This window comes from Drosophila rhopaloa, unplaced genomic scaffold, assembly GCF_018152115.1.
Source record: "Drosophila rhopaloa isolate 14029-0021.01 unplaced genomic scaffold, ASM1815211v1 contig_2, whole genome shotgun sequence".
In the NCBI taxonomy this organism is placed as follows: Eukaryota; Metazoa; Arthropoda; class Insecta; order Diptera; family Drosophilidae; genus Drosophila; species Drosophila rhopaloa.
In genome coordinates this window covers 20,332,920-20,359,930 of record NW_025335083.1, presented here as the reverse complement: position 1 = coordinate 20,359,930, position 27,011 = coordinate 20,332,920, and the positions used below count along the sequence as shown (strand labels likewise).

General features: G+C 40.1%; 3 protein-coding genes across 9 annotated transcripts in view; 2 read left to right on the top strand and 1 right to left on the bottom strand.

The window, feature by feature from the left end:
- LOC108049170 (tyrosine-protein phosphatase Lar) overlaps nt 1-25,444 on the top strand; it is a 123,671-nt gene extending 98,227 nt beyond the window's left edge. For 3 of the 6 annotated variants that reach the window (XM_044459533.1, XM_044459534.1, XM_044459532.1), the window contains exons 7-20: nt 3,396-3,632; nt 3,691-3,837; nt 4,173-4,448; nt 4,723-4,746; nt 8,146-8,246; nt 9,006-9,198; nt 10,330-10,480; nt 10,550-10,686; nt 12,927-13,223; nt 19,408-19,547; nt 19,822-23,163; nt 23,288-23,398; nt 23,631-23,936; nt 24,002-25,444. In XM_044459533.1, the coding sequence (XP_044315468.1) occupies nt 3,396-3,632; nt 3,691-3,837; nt 4,173-4,448; nt 4,723-4,746; nt 8,146-8,246; nt 9,006-9,198; nt 10,330-10,480; nt 10,550-10,686; nt 12,927-13,223; nt 19,408-19,547; nt 19,822-23,163; nt 23,288-23,398; nt 23,631-23,936; nt 24,002-24,070 (5,531 nt within the window). In that variant the 3' untranslated portion in view covers nt 24,071-25,444. Of the gene's footprint in view, nt 1-3,395; nt 3,633-3,690; nt 3,838-4,172; nt 4,458-4,722; nt 4,747-8,145; nt 8,247-9,005; nt 9,199-10,329; nt 10,481-10,549; nt 10,687-12,926; nt 13,224-19,407; nt 19,548-19,821; nt 23,164-23,287; nt 23,399-23,630; nt 23,937-24,001 lie in introns of all 6 variants that reach the window. The other 3 variants (XM_044459537.1, XM_044459536.1, XM_044459538.1) reach the window with 3 other exon arrangements.
- Nucleotides 1,749-2,959, bottom strand: LOC108053755 (protein screw). Its single transcript, XM_017136468.2, has one exon. The coding sequence runs from the start codon at nt 2,946-2,948 to the stop codon at nt 1,749-1,751; it is 1,200 nt and encodes a 399-aa protein (XP_016991957.2). The 5' UTR covers nt 2,949-2,959.
- Nucleotides 25,445-26,175: 731 nt separating the features above from the next.
- On the top strand, nt 26,176-26,913 carry LOC108049168. 2 transcript variants are annotated; one of them, XM_017130267.1, is made up of 2 exons: nt 26,176-26,218; nt 26,305-26,913. In XM_017130267.1, the coding sequence occupies exon 2, from the start codon at nt 26,370-26,372 to the stop codon at nt 26,823-26,825; it is 456 nt and encodes a 151-aa protein (XP_016985756.1). In that variant the 5' UTR covers nt 26,176-26,218; nt 26,305-26,369; the 3' UTR covers nt 26,826-26,913. The 2 variants fall into 2 exon arrangements, with proteins under 2 accessions (XP_016985756.1, XP_016985755.1); XM_017130266.1 differs by having other exon boundaries at nt 26,181-26,218; nt 26,274-26,913.
- Nucleotides 26,914-27,011: the final 98 nt, after the last annotated feature.

Here is a 27,011-nt window from a genome sequence, read left to right as displayed (position 1 = left end):
AGATATATTTAGTCAACATGCATTTGCAATGTGTAACTTCAACACATTGAACAAATAAAAATGAATTGCTTTTAAAAAATCTTGTTGGCAATTTTATGATATTATAAAATGTTGGGTTTTCTTTGAAATGTATACAGTTTAAATACAAGTCTTTAGGCCTTAATTCATACAATTTTCATCAAATGACTTTTCACAATATTCAGTTCAGTATCATATCAAACGAAAATACGATTTTGTAATTTAAGCTTTTCGGTTAAGCCTGATCAATACTGCTTGTATATGCACAAAATGCAGCAATACATAATTAAACGATAATATTGCATATAAAAAACTCTTGTTTCGCAAATTAATTGTCATATTTCATGCAGATTTTAAATTTGCTTACCTATATGGACACGCACACTGACTCATTCTTTAATACGGGTATGTGTGCATGTTAAATTGAGGTAGTTGATTTATTGTATGGAGGAGAAAATTGAATATCGAAACTCAATATGATTAATTTCGCACATACGCACACAGTAACACGACGATATCACAGAGTTTTGCATTTAAACGCTTAGAAATTCACACGCTGTTACCGAATCGCTCATGCTTCATTTAAAATGCTAATATAATTTTGCAAAAAATATGAAATAAATTTGCAAAATAAATTATAAACCAAGCAAAACAAATCATTGGCTCTCTACTATGTCTCTCTAAATTATCGTGTGAAATAATAGTTATTGGTCAATTAAAAAGCGCAATAACGGACATATTCGTGTCATAACTTTTTGGTTTCCGTTAGAGCCAAAAATTCCAATGGCTATTAAACAAATTGTGTGCCTGGAATATATATTCATAACTGTTGATTTAAAAGCCACTGGCTTTTAGGAGTGAATTTTGTGTACGTAAATTTCATATTGTCTACTCATCGCCGTCTTGTGCATCATTGTTTATTAGTCATATAAATATAATGTCAAAGTGAAGCCAGTTTATGGCTTTCTCCCTTTCCAACCTCCAAGTACTCCGCCAGTTTTTCCACCGTATGTGTCATTCACATTAGCGTAATATCCCGGAAAAGCGAGCCCCGATATTTAATAGATGACTGTGTCTGTGTGTCTTTTCTCTTTGGAGAGATTGCAACATTTTTTTGGGGGCAGGAGACTTGTCGTAAAATTTATATGGCTTTTAAAATCATATAAAAAGTGTTAATTTTCCATGTGTTGCTTCTCGGGCAGTGCAACATCCACATCCTGAAGTGGAGTGGATGGAATCCGTACATAAAAGCAAGGTGAATTGAGAATTTTTTATGGGGCAATGAGGATAATGTGGGTTGCCTATTAAAGTGATGTGAGATAAACAAACATCATTTGACTTTCAAATTTATTGATAAATCTAAGATCTTACGACTCTGTTACGGTTAAACCCATGCCCCCAGAACCCAAAGGCGTCATAAAAGGGCGTAACAAGTAAAGGTTTTGCTTAATAAACATAAAAGTTTGTACACTCTCAAAATTCAAATAAGGGAAGTTTGTGAAAATAAGTATTTCTAAGCCTAAAGACTAGTTGAGTCTCAGAAAAACTTTCCATAAGTCCTTTTCCTACAAAATGTTATGGCAATAATAGCAATAGTTTCTAGGAAAATTAGGTTTATTTTTCTTTAAGAAAATGTTTTTATTTACTTCTAAAATATTTATATGTACATTGAATCCTATATCCATTAAAAACTATTTTGAGAACTGGTTATACATTAATTTAAAGCCAAGCTAGTGGCAGCCACACTCCTTGGCCACTGCCTTTTGGTACTTGGTGAGGTCGATGATGTCTTCGTTGAGATAGCGCAGTATGGTGATGGCTCCCAGGACCGTGGGCACACAGCAGGGCTTGGGCAGATGCGGCTGTTTGAGATGCATCAGGGTTTGGACGATGGCGTGGTTGGTGGCATTCATTTTGGTGCCCAGCGGGAAGTTGCATCCACCGCCGCAGAAGTAAGCCTCGAACTTTTTGGGTGCAATCACCCAGTTGTGCATCTGCAGCTCCTTAAAGTTCACAGTGAAATTGAGTCGCTCGCAGGATTGTGGTGGCCTGTATGAATCCCCGGGTGGTGGTGGAGGAGGTGGTGGACTTCCACCGGCCCGTCGCTTCTCCAGATCCCTTTTGAAACGAAGCTTCTGTATTTTGACCAAGAGTTCGGGCCCATTGAAATAGCCCACTATGAAGGGTTCCAAGTTGGAACGACTGGCCTGTGGAGCCACCAATCCGGCTGCAAAGGTGCTCAGCTGGGAGTCGCCAATGGAGATCCTTAACTCGTTTCGTCGTGGCAAACCCTTGTTGGCCAACCACATTCTCAGGGATTCGGTCAAATTGAATTCCAGCCAGCCACGCTGATTGGATGTAGTGTTCACGGAGCCCAGGATGCGGTAGGAATAGTCCTGTCGGTTGTCCAGTTTCCTATACACAGAAACCGTAAAGTTCTCCCTCCTGTCAACCAAACTGGGCTGTTTGTATATCCTGAGCATGGCCTGAACCAGGCTCAAATCCACTGGCACATCGTTGGTATTGAAGGTTACGTGCATATCCAGCTCGTTTCCCAGTTCATCGGGCTTCGCTCGACTGGAAAAGGTCAGAATGCTATTGCAACTGGCAATCTCTTGTCGATCCTCGTTGGAAATCAGGATATCATCGTCGAGCGAGCGTTTGTGGCGCTGATGCAGGACCTCCTTGGGTTCCTGGTCCTCGCTAATCTCATTGTACACCTCCAGCAGGAATTTGGAGGCTGAATTGTGCAGATTGGGTTCCGCCTGTCGTCGCGGTCGGTCTCCCAAATCCAGGATATCAATCATCTCCATTTGCTCGCTCAACGGTCGTTTCTGGTATATTGGCACCTCAACGTGACTGTCGGTGGTTACATAAGTGGTGCCACCCACAAAATATAACAAGCTTGTTAATATAAGCACAATGAACATCTTTGCGTTGTTTTCTTGGCAAGAGTCAGAATGGAACTAATTTCCTTTCCCAGAAAACTATGTCTTATATTCCAGATCAGGTAGAGATATAATTTGCAACATGATAATAGTCTTTCTATAAGCCGGTTGAAGGGTTGCTTCTATAAAACCAATTGGTTCACACTTAGGTAGAAGCAACCCCTTTTAATCAGGTATTAACTTCAAAAGTTGCAGCTGTTTTACGTATTCAGCTTACAGGTATAATACCAATAAGCATAGGCGCAAAGGATATGTAGGTAGCGAAGTCTTTTGGGTAGTCTAAAACCAACCAGTACCCAGGGAAAGATTGCTAGTTGTATAAAAAGTTTAATAAATATTTAATATATTTTAAACTAAAATTAGTCTAACTATAAACAAATTAAATAAAACAAAGTTTTAATTAAAATTTGGCCATCTACTTTATTTTAGGCTTCCTGCAAATCGAAAACAGCCGCGAGGAGGATCAAGGGAAGTACGAATGTGTGGCCGAGAACTCAATTGGCACCGAACACTCAAAGGCTACCAATTTGTATGTGAAAGTCCGTCGTGTTCCGCCCACTTTCTCCCGCCCTCCAGAGAGCATCAGCGAGGTGATGCTGGGCTCCAATCTGAATCTTTCCTGCATTGCCGTCGGCTCACCCATGCCACATGTCAAGTGGATGAAGGGTAAGCAAATGGTTCTAATCAACTGTCTTACCCATCTTTAATCAATGCTTTTATTCAGGCTTTGAAGATCTAACACCCGAGAGTGAGATGCCAATCGGCCGCAATATCCTGCATCTGGTTAATATTCAAGAGAGTGCAAATTACACTTGCATTGCTGCCTCCACACTAGGACAAATTGATTCGGTTTCGGTGGTTAAAGTGCAATGTAAGAAAATAGGAAGAATAAATTTAAATAATGCTGATTAACACAAATTTACGTAAACTTTAAAAAATATTTTTGTAAAATTACTTGAAAGCGTAACTAACGTAACACGCAACAATGTCTTTATATTCAGAAGACAGACTTAAAAACAACTTAAAACCATATTGTTTTAACTTTATCGAAATTGTACATTAATGGTTAATATCATTTCAGTTTAAATAAAAACACGATAATTGTTTTATAGTAATTTTTAGCAAACAAAAGAAATGGCTTTTCTCATTACCATACCATACCTCATTACCATTGCTTACCATATATCTTTTCATATCCTTTGCCAGCTCTGCCCACCGCACCCACCGATGTGCAAATCTCCGAGGTGACCGCCACTTCGGTGCGTCTGGAGTGGTCGTACAAGGGTCCCGAGGACTTGCAGTACTACGTGATCCAGTACAAGCCGAAGAACGCGAACCAGGCCTTCAGCGAGATAAGCGGCATCATCACCATGTACTATGTGGTCCGTGCCCTGAGTCCCTACACCGAGTACGAGTTCTACGTGATAGCCGTGAACAATATTGGACGTGGACCGCCCTCCGCCCCGGCGACATGTACCACCGGTGAGACAAGTGAGTATCGGATGAGCGGATGAGCTGCTGCCCCCCATTGGAGGACATTTAACTAACTGCCTCACTCTTCCATTCCGGTGTCTTTCACATGCTGCACAAAAAAGGATTTTTAACCAATTTCGTTTTGAATTTAGAATACGCTCTTAGATCCGTTTTTATTTGCCTTGGTCCATTATGTCGGCAATCGTACTAACCCTTCTTGAAAATGTCTATTTGTCCTTTCTCTCTTCCACTCGCCATGCTGCACATGCTTTTGCCTTCTCAGGCGATTTCTCATTCGGTGGCACAAGTAAGTATCCTTGGCAAACAAAATTTTATGGTTGGCCAAAAAATTGCGAAAACAATTTCAATAACAATTGTTGAGCAGCACAAAATCCGACCCAAAAATTGTGAAAAGGGTACAAAAAAAAGGAATAAGTATAAAAAGTAAAGAAAGCGGAATAACAAGTAGCTAGATAGAATCAAAGGTAAATGCAATGTTAAAAAATCGTTGCATACGCAGCTGCGATCCACAACCACGAGTCCTGGCGATATCCTGACGTATGTGAGTGGGCGGTGGGGGGATGGAAATGGCTAAGGGGGATATCCTCCCCCAAACATCCCATAAAGTTTGCATTGTTATGCGTCCGTTTCGATGCGGATGGTTGTATTTGGGTGCATGCAACGCTGTTTTAGTCCTGGCAATTCCCGCGTAAGCATGCGCTTGTCTGACAAGCATTTCCGGTCCCTTCTGCCTTTTCTGTGATCCTTTTTCTCAGGAGCTGGAAACGAACTGATTTTTCTATGTTTTAACAATAGGTTAGTACCTCAATAATTTTGTGCTCACTGTTTGAATTTTAAGAACAGATATTTTTTATTTAAAAAGAAAATCTAAATGGATTCATTGGTAAACATTCTAGAAACATAATAAAAAGAATATTAAAAATTGTCTGACATTTTAAAATTATTTATATTTAAATAATCTTAAAATATAGTCCACTATAAAAGCGACTATTGATTTGCAGGGTATTTCTGACTTCGTTCAATGCTTTTTCATACAACAGCAGCAGCTGCATTTGCAGTTTTCACTAGCAGATCCAAGAGCGTGTCGTACAAAAGTTGAAAACTTTTATTGCCGCAATTATGCTTATCGCCTGCCCAATATCGTTTCGAAATAATATTTCGATAGCAACGTTTATGGGCGGTTCAAGTAGAGCTCCTGGGCCCGCAGACTGGCATCAGCAGGTCAACGCAATGCTTAACACGTGTCACTGGTTTAGGTAGCAGCTGAGCCAAGTGGATAATCCGCAGCTTTTCTTATGGCCAGTAACATTACATTGCAAAGAAGGGGACGAGTACATTAATGGAATGGGTAGGAGAATCCCAAGGTGATGCCATCGCACGCACCTGTGTTCGAAAGCATCAGGACATTCAGGTTACTTAATAGATTGTTTAGGTATACTAGATTCTATATTATTCATTTTCATATTCTACCAAGTACATAGAAAACATGAAGGTAGACATTTTCCTTTGAATTTACTGATTTTCAGAACTGTTTTAATTAATTCCTTTAGCTATTTTAATAAGTTAAGTAACCAAATTTATAATTTAGACTTTCTAGCTCTTGTATCTATAGATATTAATACCAGAAATTAATATATATATTCCTCAAACAAAGTTGAAATTATTTTGCCTCAATGTTGCATAATTTAATACATGTTCAAACTGAACACTACAAACTATTTCTATTACCTAGCATTGGTAATTTTTACTTATTCCTTGCAGTTAGTTTCATAGCAGACACAACACAGCTGTTAATTAGTAAAACAAGTTCCTTCTGCATTTGGAAAACGTACTCATTAATGTTTGTGAAAGCGTTTGAGGGCAGAAACTGTTTTTGAGGGGCAGTAATCAAAACCCACATTTTAAGTGTGTGGACCGCAATTGGGGCTGGGTCGCCTTGAACGAGTCTTCAACATATCCTTTCGTCAAGTAATCAGATGTATGGTCTGCACATGCTCCTGCCTCGCATCCTTGTGAGGGGGTTGGGGTGGGGATTGAGTTTAAGGGTTACGATTTAGTGCTATGTGCTGGTGCTATAAGGAGTAGGCGTGTGCGCAGGCATGCAAGGATACATATTAATGGAGCGTATCCGTATGTAATGTATATGCCCTTAAATGCAGCTTACGTGATGCTCCTCCACTCGCAGGACTCACACACACACACACACACAGAAGGGCGAAGAGGAAATTTTTGCCGGAATCTATCGGTAAATCGGTGTGTGCGAGCTGCATGCAAATCTTGGCTATAACAAGCAATGGACCAGGCCAACACACATACACATTGGGGTAGCACTTGGGTAACAGATGAGATGACTGCGATATAAATTGTGGATAAAACTGCTGCTGCACCGTTTGTGGATATTGCAGTAAAATTGTGAGAAATTGGAATTTATTGATTGCCCATTAACCAATCGGTTTACGAATCGGTTACACACCCCATCACACATAAGGAAAATTGAGTGATAGAGATGTTCCACTAATTGCAATTCATGATGCGGTGGGGGTAGATGGTCGAATTCCGCCGATGATTTTGCGGCTGACAATGCAGTTGACCGACAAATGTTTGAATCGTGCAAATTCATGGCAGAAAATTGCATGACGCATAGAGCTAGATTCATGCTTCGCGGGAAAACATTTTTGGCGCAGCACACAACAATCAGTTTATAAATGCAAAATTCTCACTATAACAGCCGCCAGCCGTTGGCTTCGACGCGCCATAACAATTTCCTCAATTTTCCCGGAAATGCACAGTCTCCTCCTCCCCCTCCCCCTCGCCTCCCTCGAAATCCTGCTGACCTGCACCAGCAACCTGCTGCGACCATGAAACGACATGAAATACGCATCTCCAGCAGCAGGAGCAGAAGCTAAAACAACAACCAACCGTTCATTGTATAAACAAATTGTGATGGATGAGGATTGTTTGCTTTGCAAAACATTTGCGCAGCCCTAATGCCATAGACTATACTTTCCCCCTCACAACTTTTCGCCTCGTGGCTTCACTAGTTTCTCGATAATGGCATTTGTTTGTCGTTCTGCGCATTTTGCCCCAGAAAATCATTTAACAAAATTGCATATTTATGATTTGTGTGCTGGTCTGCTCAGCATATTTTAAAATCATTTAATATTGACAGTGAGCAGAAATTATAATTAATTTCAAACTGACAAATAATTGTTAGGCATGTTTCCAATAAATATCTTATGGGAGAAATTGTTGCAGGTTGAAAAGGAATATTCAATTCAAACAGAAATCAGTGTCAGTAAAAAAACAGAATACAAATGTCACAAAAAATGAGAGTAATCTATCCTCTTGTTTTTAAAAGTATTAGTTGTTATTAAAAGTTAGAAAAGATCCATTGTTTTTAAAGTATGAAAGTATTAGTTAAGTTCAATAAGAACAAGTAAACCTATCTTATAAAACGAAATGGCCCCGTCTGTTAGATTTACTAGTCATAATAACCCCCATTGTCTGGTTTCTCTAAGCCGGTAACAAATAATGTTTCATTAGAGCAATACATTTTCGGAATTCGCTTAGGCAGCCAAATCTCTACTGAGCAACTGGCCAAGCCAAACAGCCATTGTTATATGCCCACCCTTTGTCATGACAATGCTAATATTACCCATTTCCCCTCTTCCCCTTTCGCCTGCAGAAATGGAAAGTGCACCACGTAATGTTCAAGTGCGCACGCTGAGCTCGTCCACCATGGTTATTACTTGGGAACCACCAGAGACGCCCAATGGACAAGTGACCGTAAGTACCTGGCATCAAGTGCGCATATTAAACGATAAGATCCGGAGTCCGGACACAGAGAGACCCGGCACCAGAAACCCGTAACCCGGCACCCGAAACCCGTAACCCGGAGCCCAACCAACGCACTTTGTCACGTCAGTCCGATGGCTCGAATGGAGGGGTCCGTCCCGTCGAAGGGAAATTGGCAAAATGCCTTTAGCCATGTTCCGGGCACGATGGCTAACGACGGCGAACGTTCGTATGCAAATCCTAGACACCTGTCCACAGGTCTCCATTCCGAGTGGGCAATCGTTGTGGTCTCCGGCGGGGCAGGCCGAGTTTGCCGGGGCCTTCCTTATGGGTTCACAAATCTCTGGCCAGCAGCAATATATCATTTTCGGTTTATCAGTTAATGAAAGCTGAAAATCGGATTTGGTTTCCCGATTTCAAATAGCCTTCATATCGCAGCTCTGATTTATTTCAGTACAAAAGTGGCTGGAAAATAAATTTGTAATCCTAGTTCTCACTGCAAGGTTGAGTTTTAGTGAAACGAAAATAAATGGTATTAGTAAAAAATCTTTCCAAGCATTTCTCTTGAATAAATGATCGGAATTCAATTGATTTCTCTATAAAAATGTGACTTGATGTTAATAAAAGTTGTACATATTTATTATAAATAAATCTTAAAAATATTTTATATTATCTAAGCACATAGCAGTGTTTGTTTTGTACCAATAGTGTAAATAACTTACCTAATTCCTTATGTCTTGCTAAAAACAGGGCTACAAGGTGTACTACACGACCAATTCGAATCAACCGGAGGCCTCTTGGAACTCGCAGATGGTCGACAATAGTGAGCTGACCACAGTCTCTGAGCTGACGCCCCATGCCATCTATACAGTTCGGGTCCAGGCCTACACCTCGATGGGAGCCGGTCCAATGTCCACGCCAGTGCAAGTGAAGGCCCAGCAAGGTAAGCTAAGCCAAATTGATTGGGCAATCAGCTGCAATTAGGCACATGAGGCAGACACACACGCAACGACTAATGTTGCATTTTGAATCGGGCATTTTGCAATTTAATTGCTCAACTCAATCGGCTAACATAGATCACACCAATTATTTAATTATAATACAAAATGTCAGGCGAAACGTGTGTCCGTTCAATGAAATATTTATCTCCGTCCGACACACAAACACCAACTGCACTTGTGGGCATGTCCGGCAGATATTCATTAACTGGCTGCAATCATTGGTTATTGGATGCAAATGCATTTGACCGAGTGTATTTTGGGCTCTTAAGTGGGGGCGTGGCCGGTCAGACTGCTGCTGACTTACTGCCTTTGTGGCCATCTTAAGCAGCTTTAACGGCAACAATAACTAACCAAAACAGGGGTTCAACTTTGAACTGCTTAGACTTATTACTTGGGGTTATGTAAACTGCAAAATGTCCACTTACATTTGGGTCAGACGTGACTCTTGCTTACGGCCGACAAGCTTCATTCAATTGAACTGTCTAACTCTTTGAAAGCCAATAAAAGCAGTATACACAGCCACTTGGCATTCAAAAAAAATAATTTCGGTTTATATTCATTAAAGCGTAAAACATCAAAGCGATGAGAGGTTCTTCGGGATTCCCTGGGGAGCAGAAATAATTTGAAAATTGATAATCATTTTCTCTCTACGGGTTTTTCCCAGCTGGTTTCTGTGGTTAGCGCTGAAATATTCAAACATTGAAATGGGGAATCGGGTTGTTGGCTAGATGGACACATCTCAATCAAATTCATGCAAAAACCAATACGAATTCAAAATGCTGATGCAGCGATTGCTGTGCGTGTGTCACCTCATCAATATCATGCAGCATTCTGAATTGGAAACCGAATCGCAAACGCTATCGGTCGGATCCATCGGCATACAAACAAATGCCCACATTGATTTGTTTGTATTTTATTTAATTTCCGTAATTTCCGTTTCATTATTACCAAACCAAAAACCAAATGCAATTCCCAACCGGCGTACGCACCAACCCCGACCCTCGAAACATCGACACTGGAAACCCCGAACCCCCCAAAAACATGGAATATGAAATACGGATATGTCTACAAAGGTGTGCCATCGCAACCGAGCAATTTCCGGGCAACCGATATCGGCGAGACCGCAGTCACACTGCAATGGACCAAGCCGACGCATTCCAGCGAGAATATCGTTCATTACGAGCTCTACTGGAATGACACATACGCCAATCAGGCCCATCACAAGTGAGTTTTGGTTCTCGAAGAGCCTCTAAAAATTAGCAATATACCTAACCAAACATCCTCTCCCCACAGACGCATTTCCAATTCGGAGGCCTATACTCTGGATGGTCTATATCCTGATACTCTATACTATATCTGGCTGGCGGCACGATCACAGAGGGGCGAGGGGGCCACAACACCACCCATTCCAGTTCGCACCAAGCAATATGGTAAGTTTGCCAAGCGACCACTGAATTCTATAACTCTTAAGTTAGTTCAAACCGCCGTAGTCGTACAAATTTCCATAGACTTAAGTACAACGAACTACATTGATTTTTAATACAAATCCACATTTATATATATATATATGATATATTAACCCTGACACATGAACATGTGTCTATAAACATGTAGTTGATTATTCAGTTACCCAAACCATAAAATGTCTGAGTGCGAGATTACATTTTATTGAGTTGTGCCTTCGTGGAAACAGGTAAAGTGTGAGCGAATGTAATGAATAAATGATATCGGATGTGTGTTCCCGGAGTGCAGTGAATTTTATGCACTTACCCACGTATATCTTAACTATACATACATATATCCATATACCTATATATATATATATATATTGTTTGTCATGTTATCGTTCTGGTTCCTTGCAAGTTAGCCTTAAGTTTTAGTTGTTTAGATCAGATACTCTGAAAATAAAATAGTTAGTTTGTTTAAAACTACACCGAATACAGACAAATATATACATAGTTTACACATAAATATACTATTACTACATAGAAAATAAGACACTTAGCATTACACAAATAATACATAGTAAATTAAACTATAAACTTGAGTTTAACAGATTGCAGAATAATAAAAATTATAACTATGAACAATGCTATCTTTGTAGATTCAATAGTACCTCAAATACTTTTCATTAAATCTGTTCATAATGAAATTTAAATCGAAATTGGATCACGTATTTTAAAATCTTTTGAAAACTTTGTTCTCTGCACTGCAATCTGTTCAACTAATCCAATTACAGACCAAACTTCACTGAACAATAGCTATCAGTCCACAATCCACATCACACACAGGACTAAACCATAAACAGCAAACACAACCAACAACCAACAACATTTCCAAACCAAAAACACCTTTTCAGTTTAAGTTCAAAAGAAAATAGCACGATAATGTAATGCAAAATATAAGGGAGAAAAAAAACCAAACTATTACGGAATGCGTATTTGAATTGATGTGTTTTGCAATGCTCGATTATATTCCATTTATCATTTGTGGCTCGGTGAGTGTTAAATCATGTAAATTATGCCCAAACAATTTCCAACTTTAGACCACTATTTAAGTGCTAAAATTCCTAATGCACTTTGCACACTGCACACTGCACTCTGCACCAGAAGCACTGAGACCACAAAACCAAAAACCGAAAATTCCTTAACTTCTCTCTCTCCGTCTGCATCAGTGTCTAGAAAATTGATTTTGAATGATATTTTAATAGACCGGCGCGAAGACAAATGCCGGAAGTGCAAAGTTCTTGGCAGTGGCATAAATATCACTTTTGGTTTCCATATTTGCACGTTTTGCATATTCGCATAATTAAAATGTAGATGATTGTCTGTGGCACGGCACTAAATGTGGCCCAGACGGTTGCAATGAAGGCAAGCCACAAAGTTATTTTGGAACTGTTTTTAGCATAGAGCTTTATTTCAAGTTTGTATTGCCTGCTGAAATTAGAATATATTACTAGTTTCCTAATTAGTTTGCATTCCTATTTTGTTCAGTTATCTTAAGTATCTAGATCGCAATAGCTACTCTGCCTTTAAAACTTTGCGCACTTTCATTACATTTAAGTTTAGTAGACTATTCATTTTTCATCTCTATATGTATTAAAGTATGCCAAATTCCCATGGTTTATGCAAATGAATGTCATTTCGTGTGTATGTAAATGTTGTGTGAATGTGTAGTTACAAATTTTGATATCGTTTTTTCTAAGCTATGCATGACATGGGTTTGCCTCTCCATCCAGTAGATAGTTGGGAAAATTTTCAGCTCAAAAAGTCGTTACCAAAAAATATGCACAAATTAATGACGAACGCAAAAAGGAGTCAACATTATTTGCATAAACCATTGGATCTATGTCTTGATATTTAAATTTATTTCGATATTTTTATGTCTATATAAACCATGTTATTCGATTTGATTTTAATATTATTTTGCTTTATGGCTTTTTCTTTTCATGTTATCCATATTATTTTGGTTTGAAATTTTTTGTATTCTCTGCGCTAATTGCTGAACGCTATGAAAAAAACCAACTCTCTCATATCCAAAAACCATGGCTATGCATCAACAACAACAATGAACAACCAAAAATCCCATAAAAACCCAAACATCAAACAAAAAAATCGAAAAAAAAATCAATGCACACACAAATACGTTCCGTTCCCATCTATGTAATTAGTACCAGGTGCACCGCCTCGAAATATCACCGCCATAGCCACCAGCTCGACGACGATATCGCTGAACTGGCTGCCGCCGCCCGTCGAGCGTTCGAACGGTCGGATCATTTACTATAAGGTGTTCTTCGTGGAGGTGGGTCGCGAAGACGACGAGGCCACCACGATGACCCTCAATATGACCAGCATTGTGCTGGACGAGCTGAAGCGCTGGACAGAGTACAAAATCTGGGTGCTAGCCGGCACATCCGTCGGCGATGGGCCGCGATCCCATCCCATCATTTTGCGAACCCAAGAGGATGGTATGTATGCCCTTAACGATCTTACCTATGCGTAAGTCCTATCAAAATCATTTAATTTCCTTATTATTTTCTTACTTGATACCAATTGATTTTCGGTTACTTTACTCTTTATTTTACACTCATCTTAAGTTAGTTATTTGGTTTTTATATCGTCACCATTAGCCCATTAACAATTCCCAGAAAAAATTTGAACCTAAAACTAATCGAAAGTATTTTGTACAGTTTTTGAATTTTGATATCGGGAGCATCCACCACAGGAGCGGCTAAGCACTATGGAGCGTTATCTGATATATATATATATATATCTATATATATTTTTTGTCAACCAAATTTAATTTCTTAATTTTACCAATACTTACCTCTATAACCAATTAGCTGTAAATAAGCGTTTTGAAAACAGCTAATATTTTCATTTGTAGTTTAGCCCAAAATGTATGATTTCAAAATTAAAAGTTTGTCCGAGGTCAGACCAGTTCTAATTTATTACAAAATTAAAAACAACATTTTATTGTTTATATTAAAATTTAACGTTAATTCTTTTTGCCTTCCAGGCTGCAAACAGTTTGATCTTAAGTCTTATCTGTTATCTCTAATCTTATCTGGTCTGATATTGTCTTTAAATTTCATAAAAACATTTCTCTTTACGCAGGATCGCTAGAAATCCGGTGATAATAAATTTGTTATGTTAAGAGAAACATATTTGCGGTCTCTTACCACCCACCATGTATAATTTAGTTTTATTATAATCATATTATATAATTTACGTTATTATACTTTATAAAAATTCGTTTGTAAAATAAAATTTTAAAATATTTACAAAATTTTCTTATTGGCACTATAAAATTGCATATTTTTTGGCGCAATTTTTGACTACTTTTTTGCACAAAATCTCTTACGAAAAAAGAAATATCTCTTTTTAGAAGAACTCCTATGTATTGTGTACTATATGCAAGCAACAATATTTTTGTTCTTTTTACTTCTTGACTGGCAATCGTCTCGAGAAATGCACAAAAACCAAGATATATCTCTTAATATAAATAAAGAATCAAATTTTATAAATAAATATTTTTGAATATAATGCATCAATTGTTTGTGGTAATTTGTATAGCACAAAAAAACGCCATGAACTCAATGTAATCTTTTTGTATTTTTGGCATTTTCATATAGTTTTTGTAAGCACAACCTATACAACAACAACAACAATAACAACCGAATTCCCAAAACCAATACACAAATTTGATTTTAGGTTGTTTGCATTAAATATTTTATTTAATTATTTGCATAATTAAATGTATGCAATTATAAATGTAAACATACCCAGGCCAAACTAAACAGGGGCTATAACCATAATAACCCCGTTCCTGAACCCAATAAATATTCCGCACATTTTTATTTTGATTTCAAATGTTTACCCAAGGCAAATAGCGCAAAATGTTTCGCTCTATTTATTTATTATTTTTTTTCTCAGTTGCGCTCACCTGCAAACATACCTTTGCCAATACATCCACATGTGTGATATTTACATAAATGCATACATATTTAATAACGTTTACAAAAGCTCGGTGTACTATAATTTTTGAGCCCCCATCCAGTATCCAGTATCCAGTATACAGCTACTGCCTTCCCCTATCTGTTTGGTTTTTGGCACACGGTTTTTGCACTTTTGTCACCAGTGAAGCTCCACACATCCCACCACGAATGCCTCGTAAGCCCCGCAATGTCGCACGTTTTTAAATGGATTTTTGTTTTTTGTTTTTTGTGTATTGCTATGCAAATAACGAAGCCAGGCACAGCAAATGACAAATCCTTAAATTGATTTTTGCACAAAATTAACCGAATTTTTTATTTACGCACATAATTTTGTAGATTTTGTATTGTTGACCCATTTTATTAAGTTTTATTTGCAATCACCTGCATGTTTGCACAGTTAACACATTTGCATATTTGCACTTTTCATTGCTTTCCCATTCCTCAAGCGTTTTTGTCCGATTGAAAATGGTTTTGTCGCTGTGAATTACTGATCAGTGTTTTCATTACACAAGCACTTTGCTGAACTTCAACTTTATATGTTATGAACTCATTGGTTACATACTCTTGTCCAGTCTGAAAAATATGATTGCCTTTATGGCAATAACAACCAAACTTAAAACCAATCCAAATTATCATGCATATATGGAGCATTTTTAAACGCTCATACTCAAACTCAATTTTTAAGAAATAAATTGTGAATTTGATTTCAATCTGAGTCAGACAAACGCCCATGACCCAAATCCATTTAACATGATTTTTATTTTTGTTCTCAATCATGAATTCCACTCAATTAAAAAAATACCCTCAAGAACCATATACATATATCCACACGATGTTTAAACCTTCCTTCATTTGCTTGTTAGCTGTTTACTTGCTTGTTCAACAGAAAACAGTTTTCTTTATAAAGTACCTACTCAATTTGTGTGTTTTAAGAGCTCAACACCATCTGAGTGTGGTGGCCCATTCACTTCGTTTTATTTTGGCTAAGCACTGTAAATTAAATGTACTTATTGTTAAGCACCTTAGTGTACGTCTCACTCGCCCCCTCTCTCTCCCTCTCTCTCTCTCTTATTGTGACACGCTCCTGGCATCTTTTAGCTCACTCTAGATGTTATAATAAGCTTAGCATTAAGTCTGCAGCACCGATAGCACCGCACCTTATGCACAGGCACACACACAATGCCAATTTGAAGGACACGTAAATGAGTGAATGTTTTCTGCACAAAGTTTACGACAATCACATGCAGGGCAGCACAGAGAAAAATTATAATCAGTTTGACAGTTTTGTAGATCCCTTAATAATATAATAATAGCAATAACAATAACAATGATATTTGAATGTTAATATTTAATGTAGCTAAGAACAGGAGGTTCAACTAGTCGGCTACGTAATATTTATATTTATTACGTAGCCGTATAATATAAAAACTGAATAATTTTTATTTTTTGGATAAATATATTCATCTTTCACACGAAAAATAACATAAATCGCCTAAAAGAAAAAGTATTTTTTTAATCCTTAGGCAGAGTCAAATACTGAGATTGTCGATTTATATTTTCTCTCTGTGCAGAACCCAGCAGCAGCAAGAACAGCATCAAAGCACCGCACTGCCATTGAGCTATATGTGACTGACTTGAATTTCGTTTTAATTGTACTCAATTTGGCATAACCAGAGGCAACCGGCCACATATCTCAAACCGAACTCACTTCCTTCCCTTCAGTTTCCCCCTGTCGCACTTGTAGCCTGCGGCTCGCAAGCTGCAGTTGAAGTTTCTGGGCCAGCATTAAAGGGTCAGGTCAGCACATGGTAGTGCTCTCAGTACATACAACTCTATTTGCCAATTTCACCATTTTCTTTTTACACTAATTTTTATTATACCCGGTACCTGGTAGATAAAAAGGTATATTGTGTTTGGTAAAAAGTATGTTACAAGGGAAATTATATAACGTTCCTGTTATGTTTTTGATTAGACTCTACAACCATCTGTTTTAAAACAAACAGGTAGAGAAATTGGACTTCCAAGATATACCAAGTCAAGGATACCAGGCTACCAAGTTAAAAACAAAAACTTTGTTTTTTTTTAATTTTTCAGCCGCATAACCAATGTCTTATTGTTCGGAGTAATATTACAGTCTTAAAAGAGTAAATCTTGGCTTAAATTATATACAATCGTTCGCAAGATAGTAAGCAAATAATTTTTTTAAAGTGCCGGGTATTCAATGGTCGGGACACTCGACTATTTCATTCATTCTTGTCTTTTTCTACTAATTTTTGTGTTTCGTATGTCGGGAGCGTATTTCGTTATGATGTGATGCGCTTGTTAGCTGGCACAGCACAAACGCAAATGCATTCCACCTGTCTAAAGCTGGGCACTTGCTTTTCAATCCGCCTGGGAGATTCGCATGGCAAGCAGATTCCCCTTTGTGCACCCAGACAGTCGCACTCTCGCAGTCTCGCACACGTCCTGCCCACGTTTTATATGCACCAAAAAATAAAAAATAAAACATACATCAAAATAAAGAAAAAAGCTAAAAAATGAGCACCTCGAGCATTGGAAGCTTAGCACGCGCTCCTTGCTTCGTTTGTTCCATTCAGCACAGAAAGAAGCACGGGGAAAAAAAAAGAAACACAAAATAGAGAACACTTCTACGGTGGCATTTTAATTATTTTATATTTTTAGTGCACTGATGTGTGTGTGTGAGTGTGTGCAGGTATCTCACCTGGTGTGAATGGATGTGAAACGACAAAAAATGAGACAAAACTACAGCATTTGACCCCTTCCATTTGCTTTCGGCTGCAAAAGTTAACCAGATGAGCTGCCAAGCTGCAGGACACTAATGAAGCATAATTTAACATTTTTGCGCCGTCAGTTGCATTTGAATAATTTGTATTATGCATTTATTTAACATTTTTAATGAACCCAAATGCAATGATTGAGGGCAAGGAACCGCCAAGCAGTGAATCTCTGTCTAAATAATGAAGGCTATATTTAAGAAGCATGTTCAGCGTTAAAAGAGTTTCTTGCTACAAAATTAAACAAAAGTGTATAAATTTATATTAAAAAGTTATTCGAAAACGTTATAAAACAATGTAACAAATGCTAAGTTGAAAATAATTCAGACTAATTTTACAACAATTTCTTTAAGGTATTCTTAAGATCTATAAGGTAAGTTAATTTAGGCTAATCGATAAATAATACTAATTAGGTGTTCTAAATCTACAAACTACCACATAATTTTGAAAAAATTAAAAAAATTTAAATCCTTAAAAAAACACTGTACAGTATCAAAGCGGTGTGCCAACAAATATGTAGATTTTGTATCATGTTTTCGATCTTTAGTTGTTAAATTTTCCTTTTCTGGATTTTAACTATTTTTGTGCACTAGTAACCCTTTTTGGAACTGTATACTGTAAACTAAATACCTATATTTTATATCTTTTTTCACATACTATAAAAACAAAACCAAATAACTTTGCTTGGCCACTCGCACCTTGCACCAATTGCTCTGTTTCGTGCACCTTTTTTTGAATGCAAATCAAAATGGAAAAAACCAAAAAAAAAAAAACATAAACCAAAATCTTTTTGAAACTTTTTTGATGTGAATACGAAATTATGCGAAATTTGATTTTTGAACGCAACATTTAATGGATGGTGGTTTATATATATAATACAAATAAAACATTTTAAAACTATTTAGAGAAAAAGAGTGAGTATATTTAATGGTTGACTATGTATTATGTTTAAGAATGCCCTATAGCAACATACTATCTATACTATCTACTTTACATCTCTATTTCTAAACCTATACTCTTTTTTCCCAAAAACATATTTTTGAATTGGTCCATAAAATATCGACCGATAACTAAAAGAATCAAATCTCTTTTGTTTTTTGATTTGTTTCTCTATTTCGACATTTTTTGAAAATCTTACCAAACCATTTAAGAGGTCGGCAAGGATTTTTGATGCTCTTAAAAAGGCAGCACACGTGTATAGAAAATATATATAAACAATTTTTTGAACTACCAATGTATGTTTTTTGCACACAACCAAGTAACAAATTTTTGAATGCTTACATGTTTGTTTTTGCTAAGTGAAACGAGATGGACATCGAAATCAAAGTGTTTACGATAGCCAACATTTTTGTGTACTTTTTTGCCACCATACTCCTTAAGTACTGGTCTATACTATACTATATTACTATAGCAAGGTATAAACTGCACCTCCTAATAACTTTTGAGCACCAATTGAGCAACCCCTTCCAAATACCAACTATATAGCACCTAAGCAGCACTTTATTGTTTGGTTCCTCCAGTTCCCAATTATTATGTTGATTTGAATCTGTTTTTGTCTGTGATGTGGTGATGGCATTGACTTGGAACTAGGTTTGTTCTGGTTCTGTACTACCAACATATATTCCTCCATATATGTATTACTCCTAGGGTCTAAGCACTTAGTATTAGTTGCCTAGTTTTCTGTCTGTATACTAAACATTTAAAAACATGTATGTAACCTCGTTAAGTAAGTTAGTGTTAATCACCCTAGCCAATATTCTTGGTATAAGTTAAGCTACATTTAAAGTGAATAATTTCAGTTGTTTTCGCCACTGTGAGTACCTCCCTCTAATCTCGTTTTTCTTCGTCGTCGCATTTAGTGCCCGGCGATCCGCAAGATGTTAAGGCCACTCCCCTGAACTCCACATCGATCCATGTGAGCTGGAAGCCCCCACTCGAGAAGGACCGCAATGGCATCATCCGAGGATATCACATACATGCCCAGGAACTACGCGATGAGGTAAATTAATAGAAAAACGAATGCTACTTACCTACACTTAACAAATTATTAAAGAAACTAGAATGAATTATAAACTATTAAGTATGATCAATTTTTAAATGAAATACGTATAAAAATTATATTTTTGAAATAAATAAATTACAATTCCCATTAATATCAAGCTAAGGGTTTTTGTTTTAAGTGATACTTATTTTATATATTGGTTTTAAAATCAATCAATACGAAAGAAATATCGCTTAGATACTAATTTTACTCACCTGAAATTCGCAACCAGGGCAAGGGCTTCCTCAACGAACCTTTCAAGTTTGATGTGGTGGACACGCTGGAGTTCAATGTGACGGGTTTGCAGCCGGACACCAAGTACTCCATCCAGGTGGCCGCACTAACCCGCAAGGGCGACGGCGACCGAAGTGCGGCGATAGTGGTGAAAACGCCGGGAGGTGTTCCAGTCCGGCCAACAGTGAGTCTGAAGATCATGGAGCGGGAACCGATCGTGTCCATCGAACTGGAGTGGGAGCGTCCGGCGCAGACTTATGGCGAACTGCGCGGATACCGACTGCGCTGGGGCGTCAAGGATCAGGCTCTCAAGGAGGAGATGTTGTCGGGTCCGCAGATGACCAAGAAACGCTTCGACAACTTGGAACGTGGCGTGGAGTACGAGTTCCGAGTGGCGGGTAGCAATCATATCGGCATCGGCCAGGAGACGGTGAAAATATTCCAGACGCCCGAAGGAACGCCCGGTGGACCGCCCTCGAACATCACCATTCGCTTCCAAACTCCGGATGTGCTGTGCGTGACCTGGGATCCGCCCACGAGGGAGCATCGGAATGGCTTAATCACCCGGTACGACGTCCAGTTCCACAAGAAAATCGACCATGGCCTGGGATCCGAGCGGAATATGACGCTTCGAAAGGCGGTGTTCACGAATCTGGAGGAGAACACCGAGTACATATTCCGGGTGAGGGCCTACACCAAGCAGGGAGCCGGACCCTTCAGCGACAAGTTGATTGTGGAGACGGAGCGCGACATGGGACGCGCACCGATGTCCTTGCAGGCGGAGGCCACCTCGGAGCAGACGGCGGAGATCTGGTGGGAGCCGGTGACAAGTCGTGGCAAGTTGCTCGGCTACAAGATCTTCTACACCATGACCGCCGTCGAGGATCTGGACGATTGGCAGACGAAAACCGTTGGACTGACGGAATCCGCTGATTTGGTCAATCTCGAGAAGTTTGCCCAATATGCCGTGGCCATTGCGGCGAGGTTCGACAACGGATTGGGACGCCTCAGTGAGAAGGTGACCGTACGCATCAAGCCGGAGGATGTGCCTCTTAATTTGCGCGCCCACGATGTCAGCACCCATTCAATGACCTTAAGTTGGTCGCCGCCCATTCGCCTTACGCCCGTGAACTACAAGATCAGCTTCGATGCCATGAAGGTGTTTGTGGACTCGCAGGGATTCTCGCAGACCCAGATCGTTCCCAAGCGAGAGATCATCCTGAAGCACTATATGAAGACGCACACGATCAACGAGCTGAGTCCATTTACCACATACAATGTGAACGTGAGTGCCATTCCCTCGGACTATTCCTACCGCCCGCCCACCAAGATCACGGTCACCACCCAAATGGCCGCCCCTCAGCCGATGGTCAAGCCAGATTTCTACGGCGTGGTTCTGGGCGAGGAGATTCTGGTGATACTGCCTCAGGCCTCGGAGGAATACGGACCCATCTCGCACTATTATCTGGTGGTGGTGCCGGAGGACAAGTCCAATCTACACAAGATTCCCGATCAGTTCCTCACCGATGACCTTCTGCCGGGCAGGAATAAGCCGGAGCGTCCGAATGCCCCCTACATTGCGGCCAAGTTCCCGCAGCGTTCCATACCCTTCACCTTCCACCTGGGATCTGGTGATGACTACCATAACTTCACGAATCGCAAGTTGGAGCGGGAGAAGCGCTACCGCATCTTTGTGCGGGCGGTGGTGGACACGCCGCAGAAGCACCTCTACACCTCCAGTCCCTTCTCCGAGTTCCTCTCGCTGGACATGAGGGAAGCGCCGCCGGGTGAACGGCCCCACCGACCCGATCCCAACTGGCCATCGGAGCCGGAGGTGTCGGTGAATCGCAACAAGGACGAACCGGAGATCCTATGGGTGGTGCTGCCCCTGATGGTGTCCACCTTCGTCGTGTCCACCGCCCTGATTGTGCTCTGTGTGGTCAAGCGTCGTCGCCAGCCGTGCAAAACTCCGGACCAGGCGGCCGTGACGCGTCCTCTGATGGCTGCCGATTTGGGAGCCGGACCCACGCCCAGCGATCCCGTGGACATGCGGCGCCTCAACTTCCAGACGCCCGGAATGATCTCACACCCGCCCATACCCATCTCGGAGTTCGCCAACCACATCGAGCGCCTCAAGACCAACGACAATCAGAAGTTCTCGCAGGAGTACGAGAGCATCGAGCCGGGCCAGCAGTTCACGTGGGACAACTCGAACCTGGAGCACAACAAGTCGAAGAATCGCTATGCCAATGTCACCGCCTACGATCACTCCCGTGTCCAGTTGCCGCCGGCGGAGGGCGTGGCCGGGTCGGACTACATCAATGCCAACTACTGCGATGGCTATCGGAAGCACAACGCCTACGTGGCCACCCAGGGACCGCTGCAGGAGACCTTCGTGGACTTCTGGCGCATGTGCTGGGAGCTGAAGACGGCCACCATTGTGATGATGACGCGGCTGGAGGAGCGGACGCGCATCAAGTGCGACCAGTACTGGCCCACACGCGGAACGGAGACCTACGGCCAGATCTTTGTGACCATCACGGAGACGCAGGAGCTGGCCACCTACAGCATCCGGACGTTCCAGTTGTGCCGGCAGGGATTCAACGACCGTCGCGAGATCAAGCAGCTGCAGTTCACCGCCTGGCCGGATCACGGAGTGCCCGATCATCCGGCTCCCTTCCTGCAGTTCCTCCGCCGATGCCGCGCTCTCACGCCGCCGGAGTCCGGACCCGTGATCGTTCACTGCTCGGCGGGAGTGGGTCGCACCGGCTGCTACATTGTGATCGATTCGATGCTAGAGCGGATGAAGCACGAGAAGATAATCGACATCTACGGTCATGTGACTTGCCTGCGGGCGCAGCGCAACTACATGGTGCAGACGGAGGATCAGTACATCTTCATACACGACGCCATCCTGGAGGCCATCATCTGCGGGATGACGGAGGTGCCGGCCCGCAACCTGCACACGCACCTGCAAAAGCTACTGATCACGGAGCCTGGCGAGAGCATCTCGGGCATGGAGGTGGAGTTCAAGAAGCTGTCCAACGTCAAGATGGACTCGTCCAAGTTCGTCACGGCCAATCTGCCGTGCAACAAGCACAAGAACCGCCTGGTCCACATTCTGCCCTACGAATCGAGTCGCGTCTTCCTGACCCCCATCCACGGCATCGAGGGCAGCGACTATGTCAACGCCAGCTTCATCGACGGCTACCGCTACCGCTCCGCCTACATCGCCGCCCAGGGTCCGGTGCAGGATGCGGCCGAGGACTTTTGGCGCATGCTCTGGGAGCACAACTCCACCATTGTGGTCATGCTGACCAAGCTCAAGGAAATGGGCAGGGTAAGCGATCTCTGCAATTATTACTTTATGATTAGCCATTGGGTCTTTTTAAAATGGGGACAATTTTATCGTATAGCTTTATCTTAATATTAAATGACATACAATTTTTTTGTTGTTTTCGCAGGAGAAATGCTTCCAGTACTGGCCTCACGAGCGATCTGTGCGCTATCAGTATTATGTCGTGGATCCCATTGCTGAGTACAACATGCCGCAGTATAAGCTGCGTGAATTCAAGGTGAGCACTATAGTCGAGTCCACGACTGTTAAATTATTTCTTCCCCCTCACAGATGGCGCCATTCGCAATTCTATTGGCGCCATCTGGCGTTAGGGTATATTTATATGTTAGAGCTGACGTTATTGACTGTGTTGAACTTAATTTCTAAACACGTGAAATAATTGTTACTCTACGAATAAAAGCGATAAAAGTGAATTACCTCGAAACTAATTGAATGATTTTCTTCTTTAGGTGACCGATGCTCGAGATGGGTCCTCGCGTACAGTTCGGCAGTTCCAGTTCATCGATTGGCCGGAGCAGGGGGTGCCCAAGTCGGGCGAAGGCTTCATCGATTTCATCGGACAGGTGCACAAGACCAAGGAGCAGTTTGGCCAGGATGGACCCATCACCGTGCACTGTTCGGCGGGTGTGGGACGTTCGGGTGTCTTCATTACCCTGAGCATCGTGCTCGAGCGGATGCAGTACGAGGGAGTGCTGGATGTCTTCCAGACAGTGCGCATCCTGCGCTCCCAGCGTCCGGCTATGGTGCAAACCGAGGTGGGTCTTACACATGCATTTTAAAAGATTAAGGATTAATTTCATATTTTGTTAACCATCAACAGGATCAATACCACTTTTGCTATCGCGCTGCATTGGAGTACTTGGGCTCATTTGACAACTATGCGAATTGAGTGCATTCCGAACTCTGGACGGAATTGTTCCACCCACAGAGCTAAAAACTCATTGACCCTGCGTTCGTTGCATACTTATTTCGAACTCTACGCATAATACGCATTTACGATATACACGGATATCATAACTCTAAAGTATTATAGCCAGCTACTGCCCACACTTACTTAATACACCTATACTTATATACGTGGATATTTTAGTTGATAAGCGCATCCCCCGCCCGCAGGTTATGTTACCATTACGATCTTTTCGGGGCCCCCTCGGTCTTTTACTGCGTTTGATTTTAATGATAATGTAAACTAAAAAAGACTGTTACACGTTTAATTATCAGAAATTTATATATCAGCTCATATACACTTCTATATGTGCATCAAGTATTTGCTCGCTAACGAAGGAGGAAGTCAATCAACTTGTTGTTCGTGGAACTGCCGCCAGAATGGTCATGAAAGGGGCGAACCACTGGAAACCGATACATATTTGAACTAAGGACTTGGTAGCTATTAGTCTTACCGCCTAATGCGAATCTCGAACGAAAGGATAGGGTCGCAAGTAAAAGACATTTGGATTAAAACGCAATCTTCTGGCGGATTGGCAGCTAAATCCAATCTCCAATATATTATAAACACGTATGAGTAATACAATCAATCAAATACTGCTATGTTAATCAGTTTTTATGCCTAGGTTGTTGGAAACCAGTATAAACAATCCGTGCAATTAGTCAAAAGTCTTGCATAGTGCATATTTTATAAGGCAGCTATTTTCTAAAATTAGTTTTCGTACACGACTTAAGTTTTGATCTCTCCCAAAAAAAATGACGAACTTGAAGGACTGATCGATGTTCGGTTCAAAGATAAGAGACGCAGACGTAACTTCCAGCTAATCAGCTAATTGGAACTTTACCCTCATTCCCACGACTTTTATTCTGTTCTCCAGTACATTTCTGTATATACCACAGTCGATACCCAAGCTAGCCACGTATGTATGTGTAATTTAGATTGAAAAGCTAAACAATTATTGTACCTAAGGTGTATGAAGGCATAGATAATAACCAAGCGAACAGATTAGAATGATAACTGTAGATATGTACTGTAGATTATAATTTTTACCATAAATTAGAACGGCATAAGCCAAAATAATGATTAAAAGAGACATTGGCAATAGGTCTTAAGTACATTATAATGTATATAACTGATAAGCTGTTTTGCAGAACGTTTAAATTCGGCCTCGTATTTATGCATTAATATATAATAAACAAAGTTAGCAAGCAAATGCGTAAAAGCAAACACTAAATTATTAGCTGAAACACATGTTAAACAACAATAGTCATATGTAAACTAAATATTTATATGAAATAAAGGTATTTGTTACAACAACTTTAGCGCGCTGCCCTGCCAATTGGATCGGAAGTGTTAGAAAGTAGAAAATTTGGCGGCGATGTTGGCTGGCTGGGCATGTTTGGAATAAAACGAGAGATACAAAATTAAACTATAGTGCTAGCAACAATAGATGTCTAGATAAAGGTACCCCCGCAGAGTGTTGCAATCGTATTAAACATAACATATAAATCAATTGAAAAGTACGAATATATTGTATATTACACAAATTTGTCGGCTTGTCAAATTTTGTTAAAAATATAAATTGTTTTATATGTTTTACCAAATAGAAAGATATAACAATTTTAAAGGTAACATAATAATACTGACAAGCAAACATTATAATGATTATACTAATCAAGCAAAAGATGAGCGTATGTATTTCGCAATTATGTATGAGTAAGAGTATCATATTATGTTTAAAAATACCATATAAATAATATATCATTTTCAAAAAACTGCAAAAACGAATGAAAATAAATAATAAAAGATGAAATAAAAGAAACGAACCAAGATTTTATTCTTTCATCTTTGATTCTAGACTGACCTACATTTATATGATTCTCTTAATGATTCTCTTATAGAAAATTTTCCTATGATCAAGAAATATTGTTATTGAAGTGTCACAGATTTAATCTTTCCCGTCAATTAATTCTCGTACCCGCTGATAGTGACAGTTGTATAAAAACTCAGACTCTGCTCAAAAACATTTTAGTCGAATTAATGCACTTGCCAAATATGGGTTACACGCTGACAATTTCGATTTTGTTTTTGGTGAGTACTCCCAAAAGACGTCTGTTATCGCATAATTGTTGGAATTGTTCCCCAGAGCCTTGCCTGGGCTGCTCCACCAAAAACAGAAAATGAGATCATTGCTCAATTTTTTGGATATGCCGAGACCATTCGTAGCATTCAAGCTCGAAATATGCTGATGGTCACAATAAAGTTTGTGCAGGAAATAGTGGACAGCGTGCCGAATGAGCATCGTGGACCGGGAACAGCTGCTCTTGAGTCCTATATTAACCATGGTAGAGAGCTCATTGAGCGCGGCACAAGTGATGAAAAATATAACTACTTCTACAATCTGCTAAATATAATCAATACAGTAAAGGGCAACATAGATCCATCGACACACGAATCTCAAGTGATCGGATTGACATCATTGGGTTTACTAAACGTTTCTCGTGATTTCGTCAGGGAGGGTGAAAAATTCCACAATAAATTCCTTCAAGGAGCATCCCAAATGAAGGCAAAGTTGACTCCAACCACAATAGCCCGAGAGAGCGATCTTTTTAATGTGATCAACGAATGCATAAATTCTGATTTTCACCATCGTGAGGACCTAATTCAACAATTTCTAAGCTTCAAAAATAGGTACTAAAATGCTCAAAGCAATGCAATAAAATTAAAGCATTTAATAACATCAACCCCCTGTCATCAAATTTTAATCATAATTCGTGATTTAGCGATAAGGGAAGACTAGCCTATATTTGCAATTTCTATAATCGAAGTTTCTCCTTAATTATTAAATTATCGTATATGATTTTTTTGAATAATTAAATCATTA

What these genes read in the sequence shown, in the direction of transcription:
- LOC108053755 (XM_017136468.2), bottom strand. Translation starts at nt 2,948, where the DNA reads ATGTTCATTGTGCTTATATTAACAAGCTTGTTATATTTTGTGGGTGGC.
- LOC108049168 (XM_017130266.1), top strand. Translation starts at nt 26,183, where the DNA reads ATGGGTTACACGCTGACAATTTCGATTTTGTTTTTG. An exon ending in CAATTTCGATTTTGTTTTTG is followed by an intron (nt 26,219 to 26,273) that starts GTGAGTACTCCC and finishes ATTGTTCCCCAG; the next exon opens with AGCCTTGCCTGGGCTGCTCC.